The sequence below is a fragment of the Petaurus breviceps genome, unplaced genomic scaffold (assembly GCF_028583685.1).
Source record: "Petaurus breviceps papuanus isolate PSGF00001 unplaced genomic scaffold, PetGlider_PUasm1.0 90925, whole genome shotgun sequence".
Classification (NCBI taxonomy): Eukaryota; Metazoa; Chordata; class Mammalia; order Diprotodontia; family Petauridae; genus Petaurus; species Petaurus breviceps.
In genome coordinates, this window is record NW_027187380.1 from 31,186,848 (window position 1) to 31,204,627 (window position 17,780).

At 41.4% G+C, this 17,780-nt stretch overlaps 1 protein-coding gene across 5 annotated transcripts in view; it reads left to right on the top strand.

Annotated features, from left to right (window-relative positions):
• The window catches only part of TMC6 (transmembrane channel like 6), a 66,397-nt gene that overhangs the window by 20,661 nt on the left and 27,956 nt on the right, over window positions 1-17,780 (top strand). For 4 of the 5 annotated variants that reach the window (XM_069076729.1, XM_069076731.1, XM_069076728.1 and 1 more), the window contains exons 6-16: window positions 932-1,037; window positions 1,240-1,336; window positions 7,326-7,586; window positions 8,828-9,018; window positions 10,048-10,192; window positions 12,607-12,762; window positions 13,447-13,619; window positions 13,732-13,813; window positions 15,128-15,225; window positions 16,723-16,815; window positions 17,513-17,588. In XM_069076729.1, the coding sequence (XP_068932830.1) occupies window positions 932-1,037; window positions 1,240-1,336; window positions 7,326-7,586; window positions 8,828-9,018; window positions 10,048-10,192; window positions 12,607-12,762; window positions 13,447-13,619; window positions 13,732-13,813; window positions 15,128-15,225; window positions 16,723-16,815; window positions 17,513-17,588 (1,478 nt within the window). The remainder of the gene's footprint in view (window positions 1-931; window positions 1,038-1,239; window positions 1,337-7,325; window positions 7,587-8,827; window positions 9,019-10,047; window positions 10,193-12,606; window positions 12,763-13,446; window positions 13,620-13,731; window positions 13,814-15,127; window positions 15,226-16,722; window positions 16,816-17,512; window positions 17,589-17,780) is intronic. The other variant, XM_069076732.1, reaches the window with a different exon arrangement.

Here is a 17,780-nt window from a genome sequence, read left to right on the forward strand (position 1 = left end):
AGGCCTAAAGTCAGAAAGACTCATCTTCCTGAGCTCAGATCCAGCCCCTGACACTTATTAGCTGTGCAACCTTGGGCAAGTCATATAACCCTATTTGCCTCAGTTTCCTCATCTGTCAAATGAGCTGGAGAAGGAAATGTCAAACCACCCTAGTAACTTTGTCAAGAAAACTCTAGAAGGGGTCACAAAGAGTCAGACATGACTGAAACAACTGAACAGCAACAAAGTTGGATTATAGAAAGAATGGAAAACAGTGGAATAGAAAAAGACCAGAAAGATAGGAAGGAGCTAAGATGCAAAGAGCTTTCAATGCAAAGGACTTTATAATTGGTCCTGGAGGATACAATAAACCACTGTAACTTACTGAGTTGTGGAGGGGAGATGGAGGTGACATTGTCAGACCTATAGTTTACAGATAACACTTTGGTGGCTACAGAGGATAGTTGAGAATGGAGAGAAACTTGAGTCAGGGAAAAAAATTTAGTTTATTATGATAGTCCATTGATTTGAACTGTTTCCACTAAATCAGTACTTTACTAAGTCCTATTGGAGGGCCTATCCCTCTTTGAAGTTTGAATGTAATCGCTTTCACTTCATACCCTTTTCTGGGCTTCTCAACATATCTTGTTGAAGGACCTGGGAAGTCCATGGTTTACTATTAAACAGCTTAAAAAACTGTTCTCCTATTGCATTTTAACCTACAAACTCTGTCTTGACATTTCCAGTTTCTCTTTAGAAAGAGGATTCTTAGGCTGTATTAAGTGTAGGTTAGGTTCAGCCCAAAAGTTACCTCATTTTTGCTCCAGGTCAATGAGATAAGCTTACGAAATAAGGGTCCATATGCTCCTCCATCTGGAAAAGGGTAGGAGATGTGATTGACTGCTCAAGCTCCCTGAGCTTCCATCCATTCTCAGTGCTTACTCCTTAATAGAGAAGCGGAGCTTGTTGGTGAAGGAACTGCAGGGCCTGACGATAGCCCAGAGGAACCACATGCTTCGGGACATGCCCCTGAGCCTGGCTGAGAAACGCTGCCTCCGGTTAGTATGCTCCCCTGGCCCCAATACTGACCCAAGTCCTTCATTTAACCTCCTTCTTCCCCAGTCACCAGGAGTAGAGAACTCCCAGGTATGTGAGAGTGATTCACTGACCAGGACTGGGGGCTACCCAACTGGAAGGAATTGCTACCATCTCTACCCCCCACCACCCTTGGAGTACTGATGGCCTTCTTCTGCTTTTAAGACAGGACACCTGTATCCAGAGGGGAAGACAGAGGCCCCGCCAGGGCAGCCAGACCCAGTTGTACTGCTGTAGTCGCTTCAAGTATCATTGTATCATAGTAAGTACTGATCTGTGTGTTGTCTTCTTTCCCTCACCCCTTTCTTCTTTTGTGTCCAATGTCAAAGTCACCTTGTTCCCCAGTCCTTTGAGGGGGAACAAAAGGAAGAGGAAGAACCAGTAGAAAAACCAATTAGAGTGGCTAATATGACAAAAAAAGGAAAATGATAAATATTGGAGGGGATGTAGGAAAACTGGGACACTAACATACTGTTGGTGGAGTTGTGGACTGATCCAACCATTCTGGAGAGCAATTTGGAGCTGTCCAAAGGGCTATAAAATGATGTATATCCTTTGCTCCAGCAATATCATTCCTAGGTCTATGTCCCAAAGACATCCAAAAAGGGAAAAGGATCTATTTGTATAAAAATATACATAACAGCTCTTTTTGTTGTTGAAGTGCCCATCAGAAATTATACACCAAAGCCCCCTAAAACCTGCCAGAAGGGGCCCCTACCAGGGTCCCTGGAAACTACCTAATAGGCCATAATAGTGAGGGAATGTTTCACCTGTGTTGCTAGGAACATACCCCAGATACAAGTATGTTCTTGTTAGCCCATATACAAGTCTGTTCTTGTTAGGTACCCAAGACTTTACTAGAAATGGTACCCCTGCCTTGGAACCACATTTTGTTGATTAGCAACACCTAGTTCTATAAAAATGCATCTTTCAGGAGACTCGATGCTGTATTTCCTTTGGGGAGGCAGTCACCAGCTGGTTAATAAACACTCCTAAATTATAATTGGCTTTGCTGTCCTGTTATTTCTCGGATGTCCACTACATTGTGACTAAGACTTGGAAATCTAAGGGATGGCCATCAATTGGGGAATGGCTAAACAAGATGTGTTGTGTGATTGTGATGAAATATTATTGTGCTATAAGAAATGATGAGCAGGCAAATTTCAGAAAAACCTGGAAAGACTTATATGAACTGATGCAAAGTGACATGAGCAACATCAGGAGAACGTTGTACACGGTAATGGCAATACTGTACAATCGTCAACTGAATGACTTAGCTGTTCTCAACAATATGATGATACAAGACAATCCCAAAGTACTAATAAGGAAACATACTATCCACCTCCAGAGAAAAAACTAATATTGTTTGAATACAGACTAAAGCATGCTATTAAAAAAAAAATCAAGGAAAGAGAAAAAGGAAAACTCATAAAAAGACCCAGGTTTGAATATTTGGTATACATGATCTTGGACAAATCACCTAAGTTCTCTGAGTCTCAGTTTTCCCATCTGTGAAATGGAAATAGAATACTTGTCTTATCAGTCTTACTTGCTTGTTGTGGGGAAGGCTGCATTATAAATCATAAAGGACTGTATATTTGTGGGCTACTATTATTACTCAATTTCATACTAATTGATAATAAATGTTTGTTGCATAGGATTGAAATGATTCTTGATATCTAAGTGCTAACAATTTTTTAAAATTTATTTTTATTTTTTTAGCCACATCTGTCAGTCAGTCAACAACCATTTATTTAAGTGTTTACTATGCACCAGCTGTTATGCTAAGTGCTAGGGAAACAAAGAAAGGCAAAAAACACAACCCCTGATCTCCAAGATGTCATATTATAATGTGAGAAACAACATGCAAATAATAACTAGGTCCATATAAGATACATGCAGAGTAATCTGAAAGAGAAAGTCATTAGCAACTTGGGGGAAAAGGAAAGGTCTCTTGTAGAAGGTAGGACTTAAACTGAGTCTTTCAGGAAGCCAAGGAAACAAGATGTGGAGGTAAGGAGGAAGTACATTCTAGGCAGGGGGGAACAGTCAGTTCAAAAGCACAAACATAGATTGGAGATGGTAGTGTAGTGTGGGAGGAAGTACAAGTAGGTCAGTAGGCCGGGGTAGCTGGATTGTAGAGTACTATGAAGGCAGTCGTGTTTGAAGTCTGGAAAGGGCCAGGAGGTGAAGATTTTTTTTTTTCTAACAGCTTTTAAAAAAATATTTTGAGTTCCAAATTCTCTCCTTCCCCACTCCCTCTCTGTGAGAAAGCAAGCAATTTGATATAGAATATATATGTGTAGTGGTGCAAAATATTTCCACATTATCCATGTTGCAAAAGAAAACACAAACCAAAAAACCAAGAATAGTAAAGAAAGTTAAAAAAAAAGTATGCTTCAATTTGTATTAAGATGCCATCAATTCTTTCTCTATAAGAGGATAGCATTTAAAAAAAATTTAATATTTTATTTTTTCCCCAATTACATGTAAAAATGAATTTTAACATTTGTTTTTTAAAATTTTGAATTCCAAATTCTCTCTCTTCGTCCCTCCCTGCCTTCCTTCCTCATTGAGAAGCCAAGGAATTTGATATATGCAGAACGTTTTCATATTAGTCATGTTATGAAAGAAAACACAGACCCCCCCCCCAAAAAAAAAAACCAAGAAAAATAAAGTTTAAAAAATGTTTTATCTGCATTCAGACTCCATCAATTTTTTCTCTGAGGGTAGATAGAATTTTTCATCATAAATCTTTCAGGAATTATCTTGGATCATTGTATTTCTGAGAATAGCTATCATTCACAGTTGATCATTGTACAGTGTTCTCTGGGCTCTGCTCAATTCACTTTTCATCAGTTCACTTAAGTTTTCCCAGGTTTTTCTGAAAGTATCCTGCTCATCATTTCTTATAGCAAAATAGTATTTCATCACAATTATATACCACAACTTGTTCAGCCATTCCCCCAATTTCCAATTCTTTGCTATCAGAAAAGAGCTAGGATAAATAATTTGGTTCATATAGGTCCTTTTAAAAAACAAAACAAAACTCTGGGATTCAGACCCAGTAAGGTATTGCTGAGTCAAAGAGTATGCATAGTTTTATAACCTTTTGGGCATAGTTCCAAATTGCTTTCCAGAATGGTTAGATCAGTTCACAGCTCCACCAACAGTGCATTAGTGTCCCTGTTTTTCAACAACCCCTCCAATATTTGTCATTTACCTTTTCTATCATGTTAGCTAATCTGATATGTGGTACCTCAGAGTTGCTTTATTTTATTTTTTTTGCTTTTTGGAGGGCAATTGGGGTTAAGTAACTTGCCCAAGGTCACATGGCTAGTTTTTTGTGTGTAAAGTGTCTGAGGTTGCATTTGAACTCAGGTCGTCCTGACTCCAGGGCCAGTGCTCTATTCACTGCGCCACCTAGCTGACCCCCTTAGAGTTGCTTTAATTTTCATTTCTCTGATCAACTGTGATTTAGAACATTTTTGTATGACTATAGATAGCTTTGATTTCTTCTTCTGAAAACTGCCTGTTCATGTTCTTTGATTATCAGTTGAGAAATTACTCATATTTTTTTATAAATGTGACTCAGTTCTCTATACATTTGAGATATGAGGCCTTTATCAGAGAAACATGATGTAAAATTTCCCCCCACAATTTCCTGCTTTCCTTCTAATCTTGGCTGCATTGGTTTTGTTTGTGTAAAACCTTTTAGATTTAATGTAATCAAAATTGCCCATTTTATGTTCTGTAATGCTCTGTATAACTTATTTGGTCATAAATTCTTACCTTATCCATAGATATGACAGGTAAAATATTCCATGTTCCCCTAATTTACTTAAGATATCACCCTTTATGTCTAATTCATGTCTCCATTTTGATCTTATCTTGGTATACAGTGTAAGGTGTTAATCTCTACCTAGTTTCTGCCAAATTGCTTTCCAGTTTTCTCAGCAATTTTTGTCAAATAGTGGGTTCTTGTCTCAAAAGTTTAGATCTATGTGTTTATCAAACACTAGATTATTACTACTTTGTATTGTGTCCCTAATTTGTTCCAGTGATCCACCACTCTATTTCTTAGCCAGTATCAGGTTGTTGTCATGATTAATGCTTTGTAATACAGGTTGAAATACGGTACTACTGGTCTACCTTTCTTTATATTTTTTTCATCAATTTCCTTGATATCCTTGACCTTTTTTTCTTTCAGATGAATTTTGTTATTTTTTCTAGCTCTATAAAATAATGTTTTGATAGTTTAATTTGTATGGAATTGAATAAGTAAATTGATTTAGATAGAATTGTCATTTTTTATTGACTTGACCTACTCTTGAGCAATTTATATTTTTCCAATTGTTTAGATCTGACTTATTTGTGTGAAAAGTGTTTTATAATTGTATTCATATAGTTCCTGGGTTTGTTTGGCAGGTAGATTCCCAAATATTTTATATCATCTACCATTAAATAGAATTTCTTTTTCTATCTCTTCCTGCTGGACTTTATTAGTTATATATAGAAAGGCTGATGATTTGTGTAGGTTTATTTTAATAATCCTGCAACTTTGCTGAAGTTATTTCAACTAGTTTTTCAGTAGATTTTCTAGATATATCATCATATCATCTGAAAAGAGTGATAGTTTTGTTTCTTTATTGCCTATTTTAATTCTTTAATTTCTTTTCCTTGTCTTATTGCTATAGTTAGCATTTCTAGTACAATATTAAATAATAGTGGTGAAAATGGTCATCCTTGCTTCACCCCTATCTCATTGGGAAGGCTTCTAGTTTATTTCCATTATAGATAATGCTTATGGATGGTTTTAGATAGATACTACTTATTATTTTTCAAAAAACTCACCCTTTATTGAATGTAAGGAAGGGCATGGTCACTGCTCTTCTGGCCTGTGCTCTGGCCTGTGAGCAGCCACAAGTATTCTTCTCTGCCCTGGAACTGTGACCAGGGTTCTCACTCCTGCTAGTGCTCTTCAGCCTGGGACTGTCACCCAGAGCCAACTGTGGGTAATATAACGAAGTCCTGTACCCAGTGTCAACAAAGGGACCCCTGTAATTTCTTTCTGATCAGTTGTCTGACTCCCTCACCGTCCTGAGAGGTCTGGAAGCCCCCTTTGCTGACACACATACTCCCCAGGCCTGCTGCTGGCTTGCCAGGAGGTGGTCTGTACCGACTGCGGTCTACTCTCACCCTGGTGAGACTAACCTTTCCTGCTGACCTTCTACTTTGTCTTAGCCTGGAAAGTTATTTCACCCTGACCTTTTGTTGGTTCTTCCACTCCATAATTTGTTTCAAGGCATCATTTTGAAGTTGTTTGGAGGGGAATCTGGGAGAGCTCCGGTGAATCCCTGCCTTTTGCCATCTTGGCTCTATCTCTCATGCTAGCAATTTTATTTTATTTTATTTATTTATTTTTAAAGCAATCAGGGTTAAGTAACTTGCTCAAGGTTACACGGTCAGTTATTTCTGGATGTGGTGCTAAGTATCCGAGCCCAGATTTGATCCCCAGGTCATCCCGACACTGGAGCCAGTGCTCTTACTCGCTGAGCCACCTGGCCGCCCCTCATGCTAGCAATTTTAAATAGAAAAATGCAGCTTCTCACTGATGTTATGCCAGACCCTTTTGTGGCCGCCCCTTGACTCCACCCAGGCTAATCTCTTCTAGGTGACTTTTTATAGCAAAAATAGTCCCACGACCTCCTTTTCCTTGTACCACCTCCTTTCTTTGAGAGAGTCTAGGACAGCTGGGACCTTTTTAAAAGCCTTTTAGAAAAGGAGAACAGTGATGAATCTGTTTTCAATGAGACCACTGAAACCCAGAGTAGTTAAGAGATGAACAGCAAGTCAGTGGTGGGGCTGGACCTGGAACTCTGGTCTTCTGATTCTCAAGGTCTGAGCTTTTCCTGAAGATATTTCTGCCTACTATAGTCCTTTAATGGACTTTCCTTAACCTGTTTTCCTAGTGTGGATCTAGAGGTATGACTACTGCCCTACCTAGTGGCACACTGGAGTCAGGTTCAAATCTATCCTTAGACATTTACTAGCTGAGTGTCTGTAGGCAAGTCAATTAACCACTGTCTGCCTCAGTTTCCTGTTATGTAAAATGACGATAATAATAATGCCTATCTCCCAGGGTTGTTTTGAGGATTAAATAAGATCTTATGTTCAAAGCACTTTGCAAACCTTGAAGTCCTAATCATTATTATTATTTATTACTATTGACGTTATTCTTGTTCCCACAGGCTTTCCGTACCTTGTGGTATGGACTTCTCTCTGGTCTGCATGCCCTGAAGCCCTGGCGTTGCCATCTGAAGCAAATCAGTGGCCAGTTTGGCTCCAGTGTCCTCTCCTACTTCCTCTTCCTGAAGACCTTGGTTTCCTTCAATGTCCTGCTCCTCCTCCTGCTGCTGCCCTTCATTGTGGCCATGCAGGCGGCCTTTCCCCCAGCTTCAGAATCCCCTGTCTCCCAGTCGTTCACAGGCCTGGAACTCTTCACTGGGGGGGTGAGTACAGGGAACCCAGTTGGTTAGTGCTACACCTTTTGTTGAACATAAGACCTTTTCCTCAGCCCCCTGAAGTGGGATTGTCTTTCTGACCCTCTTCTCCCTCTCTTCTTTGTGCATGAATGATTCTTCATTTTCTTTGCCTAACCCTTCCCTAACCAGGGCTTTGTGGAGTCTGCTCTTACCTGGGAATACAGCTGGTATAAAAAGCATAGCTTTACTTTGCCAGCTGATGCTAAAAATGGCCAGAAATACATGCACCTATGAGGAAAAAAGCCTCTCCTTTCCCCATGTACCTATTGGGCTATATGCATGGGGTCATCTTTTCCCCTTCTGTGGTTACCACTCAAGTACTATTTATCCTCCCCTTACAAATGTTGGGATTAGATGACTGGACTTGGACTGTATATGTTTAGGCAGTAGTACATATGTAAAAAGATAAGTGGATTTTGATAGACTGTAAGATAACATTAATATACTTACTTAGTCTTAGCCATTAGTCAACCATGTGATGTGATAGCTATAGAGTATGATGTGCTGAAATATTTGCAGAGCATCCAGAACAAAGAGACAGTAAGAAGTCCAATGGTCAGACTATATCTGGAATGCTTCTTCTGTTCTGCACGCTACAAGCTAGATGGCATTCACGGGAGGGCCAACCAGGACGGCAAGAGGACTTTGAACCATGCTGTATGAGGATTTTTTGGAAAGAACTGCTTGACTTGGAGGAGAGGGGACTGAAGGAGAGATTAAAGATTCTTCTCCTTGAAATATTTCGGTTGGATCAAGGATCAGATTTCTTTCTGCATAGCCCCAGAAAGCAGGACTAGGAGAAGTAGGTAGGAGTGACAAGCAGATAAATCCCAGCTCACAACAAGGAACTTCCTAACAATCCAACTGTCTAAAAGAAGGATGAACTCCATAGGGAGGTTGTCCAGGATGTTACTGAAGGAATTTCTCTTTTGGATAGGACTGATTTACGTGACCCCTGAGCTCCCTTCCCACTGTGAAATAATAGGATTCTTGTTTGTATTCTTCTAGTGGCTCTACCTTTGGCCTAAGTCTAAGGGTCTTTCCTTTTTAATTTTTTAATTTCCCCCTCAGCTCTGTATTCCTGCCCACTAGTGCTGCCTCTTTCTTCTGTTTTCCCACTCAGTTTGGTTACAGGTGGGTTGGGTGGAATAAGGCAGTGGAGGGTGCACTGACTTTCCTCCTGAGCTGTCTTACTGCTGTCTTTGCAGGGCCGATTCACCCACACAGTGATGTACTATGGCTACTATAGTAACTTCACCTTGAACCAGCTCTGCTTCTCCCATCAGGACAGTGACCACTGCCCTCCAAGGGCAGTCCATCTGCCATATAACATGCCCCTGGCTTACCTCTTTACTGTTGGTATTTCCTTCTTTATCACCTGTATCACCCTGGTATACAGGTAAGGTGAGACCCTTCTTGTTCCCACAGGGATCCACTCTTCCCCCACCATGAACCCTCCTTCACTTTCATACTATTTACTCCAAAATTGTCTTCTCTCCTGCTCTACCTGCCCAACCCCTTTTTCTCCTTTTGACAGAATTACAGAATGTATGAAATGGAATGGACCTCAGAGGTTATCTAGTGCAAGCTTCATTTGAAAGAACTTCCTCTACAAATTCGCCAGAATAGTGTTCTTTAGCCTTGCCAGCTAGGTGGCATCAGTGGATAGAGTGCCAGGCTTGGAGTCAGGAAGACCTGAGTTCAAATCCAGGCTCAGACACTTACTAGCTGTGTGACCCTGAGCAAGTCACTTAACTCTGCCTCAGTTTCTTCATCTGTAAAATGAGCTGGAGAAGTAAATGGCAAACCACTCCAGAGTCTCTGCCCAAGAAAATCCCAAATGGGGTCATGAAGAGGCAGATACAAGTGAAAATGACTGAACAATAAACAAATTTTACTTGAAGACCTCCGGGATGGGAGAACCCACAGCCCCCAAGGCAGCTTGTTTAACTTTTGGACAGTTGTTTTTTTTTTTTAAGCAATCAAGGTTAAGTGTCTTGCCCAGGATCACACAGCTAGTATATGTCTGAGGCTGGATTTGAGCCCCAGGGCCCATTGCTCTATCCATTGCACCACCTAGTTGCCCAGTTCTAATTGTTAGGAAATCTTGCTTTATGTCAATCAAAACTTAATTTGGATTAAATATAATATTTAATGCATATCTCCCCGCTCCTCGTAGTCCTACCTTTTGTAGCCAAAGAAAAGCATTCTAAGATTCTAATAGCTTTATATTATATCAGTATCTTGTCCCATTAACCCTCTATCCAATAGAGAAGCGTTCTCTCGTCTTCTTTCCACAAGACAGCCAGTTCTTTATATAATTGAATACAAACCAAAACGTCCCCCCTCAGTCCCTTGTTCTTTTGCCTCCCTTTCCCATCTGCCTCTCTCTCGCTCTTCTCATTCATGCTTCTCCTTCTCTTCCTAGCATGTCTCGTTCCTTTGGAAAGAGCTACCAGGTGGGCAGTACCCTTGGGGTCCATGCCATCACTGTCTTCTGCTCCTGGGACTACAGAGTAACCCAAAAATGGGCTTCCCGTCTACAGCAAGACAACATTAGGACACAGTTGAAGGTGAATGGGGCCCAGAGATATGTCATTTCTCCAATTCTCCCACAAACACATTGTCCCACCCCATGACTCATTAATCCAAGTAACTTTCAACCTCTGCCTGAGATCTGATACCAGAAAGGAAGTAATAGGCTGGAACTGCCAAAAGAAGGGTTTACTTTAAATAACAGGCTTAAGTTAGATATCTGGACAGATCTTTCCAGGCTTGGAGCCTAGCTGCATTTGTGCTGGTTTTTCCAGGGTTTAGGTAGCTCAAGTGTAGGCTGCCCCAGGCCTTAAGTAGGAGAGCCTCCACCTATCCCGAAGGTTCCTGCTGGCCAGAATTCTATATGCTGCGGAATCTCAAGTTCAGCTCTGTCCTTTAGTTACCTCCAACAATTGGAGTTCCTTTCGTGTCCTGAACACTGTGGGAAGGATACAAAAGAAGAAAACACAAACTTGGCCTTCTGGGACTTTCCAAAGATAAACACAGACCAATGGAGTACAGATTAGAGCTCTTGGAATGGCTTCCTAAAGATAGGGTGGGAGTACAGCTGAGGAGATGCTCCTTCCTCCCTTCTTTGTAGAAGTGGGGGTCCATGGAATTGGAAAGTTTCACTTCCTGTCAGTCTAAACTGATGTGTTGGTTAGTTTTGTCGAATTGCTTTTTTCTCTTTTTTTGTTACAAGTTAAGATTTGCTGGTCTGAGGAGAGTAAAATACTCAAAAATAAAGGTATCAAAAACAAAGGAAAAACAAAGAACTTTTTTTTTTAATTCAAAGACAAACTGATCTGTTCCTACTTGGGATATATCCCTAAGGAGAAAGATCACTGAGTCCAAGGGATGCACAGTTTAGTGACTTTTTGGGCATGATTCCAATTTTTTCCAGAATGATTGGACTAATTCACAACTCCATCTACAATGCATTTGTGTGTCTTTTTCTCATGGCCCATTTTCATTTTTCATTATCTTTACCAACTTTGGCTGGTATGAGGTGAAATCTCAGAGTTGGTTTTTTTTGTTGTTCTTTTGCTTTTTGGAGGGGGGAAGGCAGGGCATTGGGGTTAAGTGACTTGCCCAAGGTCACATGGCTAGTAAGTGTTAAGTGTCTGAGGTCATATTTGAACTCAGGTCCTCCTGACTCCAGGGCGGGTGCACTATTCACTGTGCCACCTAGCCACCCCTAAGAGTTATTTTAATGTGAACATTTCTCTTATTATTACTAATTGGCAACATTCTCTCCAATGGTTGTCAATAGCTTACATTCATTTTTTTAAATTGCCATATCTGTTGGGAAAGATGCAGGGACTTTTTAACACTAATTGAGAAAGGATAAGAGGAAAGAAGTCATTCCAAGAGGTGGGCATGTAATTAAGTAATTAGCCCTTGTATGGAGAAGGTGAGCATATTCAGTTAATTGGAGAAGAGAAGCCTTGTGGAGGATTCATAGGATCACAGAATAGAGCTGTAAGGGACCCCAGAATTCCATCTCATCCAACCCCTCATTTTATAGAGGAGGGAACCATGGCCCAGGTGATTACATGACTTACCTAAGGTCACTCAGATAGTAAGCATCAGTCAGTCAGGTTCTGAACCCAGGTTCTCTGACTCCATTTTGATGCTTTTCTCCCCTGTACCATTGGCTTCCTGAGAGAGGTAAGATGTGGAAAATTGAGGGTTGGAAATGAAGTGGGGGTGGAGGGATTTTTTTTTTTTGCCTTTTGGAGGGCAATTGGGGTTAAGTAACTTGCCCAAGGTTACATGGCTAGTTTTTTTGTGTGTGGGTGTTAAGCGTCTTTGGCCAGAACCAAACTCGGATCCTCCTGACTCTGGGGCCGGTGCTTTACTCACTGCACTAACCTAGCCGCCCCTTGAAGTGGAGGGATTTTAAAAAGCTATTGAGCTGTTTTGAATTTTTTAAAAGAACAGAATACTGGGAGCCATTGCAGGTTCTTGAGCACAAAAATGACATGAGAAAAAGATCTGGGTTCAAATGGAAGTTTTGATGCTGAATCGCTGTGTGACCTTAGACAAGTTACTCAACTTCTGAGATTTGTTTTCTTCTTCCATAAAATGGAGATAATAATTATAATATCTGTCTTACAAGGTGAATGTCAGGAAAATACTTTCTGAGAGCTGTTGAGGAAAATTAGTTTGGGCCTTGAAGTCAAGGAGAACAGCTAGGAGGTTCTTCTAGGAGCCTTCCAGGCATGAGGATATGGAGCCAGAGCTCCACAGACAGGGCTAAAGTGGTGACTGTGAGAAGGTCAGTCTTTGTAGGGGATGCGACCAATCAGCTATGACCCTAGCATGATTGTAGCTTCTTGTGTTCCTGTGCTTTCTCTCCTTGTTCCTCCACACAGACATTGCCTTTCTGGGTCTTTGCTGCGGTGTGGGAGGGCCCTGGGCACTGACTGACCTGTGGTCCTCCTGGCAGGAGCTATTGGCTGAGTGGCAGCTGAAGCAACGCCCGAGAAGTGTGTGTGGAAGACTGAGGCAGATGGCTGTGTTGCTTCTGGTGTGGCTGCTGTCCTTGGGTTCTGCTCTGGGCTGTGCCATTGCTGTCTACTCATTCTCAGAGTTCATGCATGAAGTAAGCCTTCCAACTTGGGGTTATTTTGATCCTGGGAAGGGGAGGGAGCTGGGAATCAGTGCTGGAACTACCTGGTAAAAACTGCTTGAGAGGGCCTCCCTCTCAAGGATTTCCTCCTACACTTCATGGTCCCTTCTATTTCATGTCTTAGACTGTCCTTTCCTCTGCCCTGGGAGCCTGAACCTTGAACTGTGGGCTCAGCACCAGCATCTGAAAGTCACTCATGGCATCGTTAGCACCCTTCCACTCCTGCCTCCATGTACCTCATTCCTTTCTCCTCCCTCTCTTTCTCTTCCATTCTTTATTTTGGTCTTCTCTGAGATAATTTGTCAAGGGCTTTGCAAATCTGAAAGCATTAGATAAAAGTTAGTTATTATTTACTGTCTTTCTCCTCCCTTTTATTTTTCTCCTACCTATGCTTCAAGTCTCTCAATGGGGTTTTGGGTAATTAGTCCATAGTTTACAGATTTTTTTTGAAGGGAGGACAGGACCTTGAGTGCCCATCTTAATCTTTGATCTACCCTAACCCTGTAGACTTTTTACCTCAATGTACTCTCCTCTCCAAGGCTCAGTCTAGTGATTTATTCTGCCAGAAAAATGCCTAACCTGCCCTAGAGTTAGCCTGACAGTACCTCCTCTATGTGATTGAGCTTTGATTGAGCTTGTCCCTTATTCCACCCACAGAATGATGAGATTAGGACTCATACGGTCAGTGAGAAGTTCCAGGAAGCCCGTCTTCTGGCTCTGCCCCTCATAGTCTGTATCATCAACCTGGTGGTTCCCTATCTCTACAATGTCCTAGCCATCTGGGAGCAGCACGATTCTCCTGTTTTGGAGGTGTATGTGGCCATTTGCAGGTAGGGCAGGGCTTTCCTCTCCCATTGCCACCCTTTGAGGATCTGACTGATTTGCCTGCCTAACTACTTCCCCACCTACAGCATCCTTCATTCATTCTCCCCCTTTTCTCAGGAACCTGATTCTCAAAATGGTTATTCTGGGACTTCTTTGTTACCACTGGATGGGCCGTAAGGTTAGATCACTGGAAGACCAGGTAAGTGTGCCAAAAAAGGCATTGCTTTTTCTTTTCTTTTTTTTGGAGGGGGGGAAGGCAAGGCAATTGGGGTTAAATGACTTGCCCAAAGTCACACGGCTAGTAAGTGTGTCAAGTGTCTGAGGCCAGATTTGAATTCAGGTCCTCCTGATTCCAGGGCCAGTGCTCTATTCACTGTGCCACCTAGCTGCCCTTTTCTTTTAAGAACTTTTTTTATTATTAAATTTTACTTTGAATTTATGGAAAACAAGCATTTCCACAACAACACAATAAAAAAGGTGATTGCACATGAAACTGCAAATCAACTATGCACAACTTGCTATTCCTTTCAAACATACACAAAATTATCATGTAAATTTCTTTTTTTCATCCCTTCCCCCCCCCCAGAGATGGTTACCATTACACACACACACACACACACACACACACATACACACACACACACACACACACACACACACACACACACACACACACACTCTCTCTCTCTCTCTCTCTCTCTCTCTCTCTCTCTCTCTCTCTCTCCCTACTCTGTACATACTTCTACTTATCAGTTTTTTCTCTGGATGCAGATAGCATCTTCCTTCCTATGTCCTTTATAGTTATTATTTATAATAAGCAAAATAACGTTCATTCAAAGTCATTCTTAAAACAATATTGCTGTTAGTGTATATGATGTCTTCATTCTGCTCATTTTACTCTTCATCATTTGGCTCAGTTTTTCTAAAATCATTGAGCTCATCACTTCTTATATTTTTATTAAGAAAAACATTTCTGGGAGTGAAGAGGGCACACTGTCTCCTCTATAGGCACTTCATGTTTGCTGAATTGAATTGAATATGGTGGGCATCATAAAGGATAGTGATTGAGACCCATTTGTTTTTAGAATATTTCTCACCACTTCCCCTTCTTCCCCCATTGCTCCCCCCCCAAAAATTCAGGAGATATCAGCTATACTCAGACATAGGGACAAACAAAGTATCCTTGGACCTTTTATTTCATCATGGAGGCAGCTGGAAAGTCTAAGAGTCAGGAAGACTGGGTTTGAATTATGGTCCCATAACTTTGGACAAGTAATTTCCCTGTTCTGAGCTTGTTTCTTTATCTATAAAGAATGGAGTAAAAGAACATTAGTCTCTTAGGGCTGGAAGAGAGCTCATTGACTGACTAATACTTTTTGCAGGAGCATCACTACCTCTTACAGTGGTGATGAGAATTAAATAAAATAAATAAATAATCTGTAAAGAAATGTTTTTTAAACACAAAGCCTACAAGTGTACATAGCCATTAAAGAATTCTTTTTCTCATTATCAGTGCTGGGAGACATTTGTGGGGCAGGAGCTCTACCGCTTCATGGTGATGGACTTTATCTTCACACTAGTGGACACCCTCTTTGGGGAGCTGGTCTGGAGGTAAGAGAGACAACAGGATAGAATTAAATCTGGGATGGACTTGGAGGGATTCTTTGGTTTCTCCCTCCCCTTCCATTTCTTGCCCTTAGGTTTCTCTCCTCCATAACTGCCTTCTCCAACATAGTGATTTTGGAAAGCTCTTACTTAACATAAACCAGCGTGACACAGAGGATAAGAGTGCTGGATTTGGAGTCCAGAAGACCCAGATTCTAAGTTTTGGTTCTGTCACTTAGTTACGTGGCCCTTGGTCAGTCACTTAATCTTTCCCAGACTCAGTTTCTTCAGCTGTAAAATGGAGATAATAGTAGCACCATAAGGTTGTTGAAAGGATCAAAGGAGATAATAAAAAAAAGAGGTTTGCAAATCTGAAAGGGCTATATAACTGTTATTATTAGTATTAGTATAGATAAAGGGAAAAACAAGAACAAAACATTTTTTTAAGTCTTTAAGCTCTATATTGTGCTTCTTAGGGAGTCTGTTGACTTACTCTGTAACTTCTGGCAAGATACTTAGCCTCTCTTTGTCCCCTTTCCTCCCATGTGCAAATGACTCATTCCCACATTAATTCAGTATAACAAATGTTGGCATTCTTCTCCTTGAAGTGATGTGGTGAAAGATCATTGGTTTGTACAGTTCCCAGTTCAGTGATCTTACATGAACCCTGTGCTGCCTGCAGATTATAGAGTTCTATTGCCACAGGAACTTTTTTGAGATTAAGTCAAACTCCCTCATTTTACATGGGAGAGAACTGAGAGAGAGGTTTTTTTTTCCCCCCAAAAGGGAAACTGACTTTCTCTACAGTCACACAGCTAATTAGTGGCAAAGTTGGGATTAAACCCAAGTCAACATAATTTCATCTGATGTTCTTATCTCTTCAAATAATAATAATAATAATAGCTAGCATTATGATACTGGGCAAGTAATTTAACCTCTGTTTCCCTCAATTTTCCATTTGTAAAATGGGGATAATAATAGCACTCAGGGTTGTTGTGAGAATAAAATGAGATTGTTATCTACAATGCAGTTTGCAAACTTTAAAGTGCTATCATAACTATTTTTATATGGTGCTTATATAGCTATATAGATTCTAGCTATAGTAATCATTATTATCATTATGTAGCACTTTAAGATTTGCAAAGCACATTTCAGACCCAATTTGATTTGGTCCTCACAACAACCCTGAGAGGTAGGTGCTATTATCATTCCCATTTTATAGATGAGGAAATTGAGGCAGACAGCTAACTCTAGGTCCAACCACTATGTCACCTAGCTAACAGAAACTCTTGGGAAGTCTTTTACATATGTTGGTTAAATTAAATTGCACAGACCTCTCAGTCATTTGGGTTTTGGGACCCACCTACTGAGAAAACTGAGGGACATCTACATTTTTTTGCCCCTCTCGAGGCCTAGATTATAGCACCTCTGAGTGAATGGCTATTAATGATCAGACAGCCACCTGCCTGTTTGAGCCTTACAATTACTGCTTTTGCCCTTTAGGCTCATTATAGAGAGAATGAAGCAAGATCAGAAACCAGAGTTTGATGTTGCTCGAAATGTGCTAGAGCTGATTTATGGGCAGACCCTGACCTGGTGAGTTCTACCCCCCAGACTTGCCCCTCTGTGGTCCATCAGAGCCTGTGTGAATAGCTCCTTGGCTCTGAGGTGGATGCGATGCTTTCTCTACAACAGCGTGCTGGGGCATCCCTCAGGTAGGGCAGCCTCCCCTTGGGCTCTTCAGTCCAAGGACAGGGACCATTCAGGTTCCCCTATTCCCCTTATGAGCTAAGGGGGAGACTCTTCAGTTTTACATCCAACTTTTGAAACTCCCTTCCCAGTCTCCTTAGAAGCCAAGAGAGGAGGAAAGAGTCTTTTATTTTATTTCCATTGTTACCCCTATGACGTGGGGAACAGATCCCCTGCTAGGTGCAGTGAGGCTCCCCTAGGCTTATTTTTAAGAGCCTGGACCAGGCCTGGATTCCATTATTTCCCCCATGATGACCTGGATGGCAGGAAGGAGGGGATTTGTGAACGTTCCCATTAATGAAAGTCCATCATATGGACTACCTACAGCAAAGTCCACCCTATGCCCTTGAGTGCATTGAATGATTGCTCTTCAGGTGTCCCATCTGAAAAGCCTGCTCCATGACCTCTTTAGACTTGGAGCCTTCAGCTTTTTGACTCAAAGGACAGGGAGTTGGTGGTGGTGGAGGGGGAGGTAGGGCCTACAAACAGACATTTGTAATTCTAGGATTGGAGGGGTCTTTCTCTTCTGCTTTTCTCCCTGCAGGTTGGGTGTTCTCTTCTCCCCTCTTCTCCCTGCCATCCAACTTCTCAAGCTCCTGTTCCTGTTCTATATCAAGAAGGTAATCAGGCCTTGCTGCCAGTAAACATTTATTAAGCATCTACTGTGTGTCAGGCATGGTGCTAAATGCTGGGGATAGAAGCAAAAGACCGTCCCTACCCTCAAGGAACTTACATTCTAACGCTTACCCTGGAGGAAGGAATTGTAGTCTCAGGAGTTACCTCCTGGCTGGAACTGTGGGCTGATCTGTATC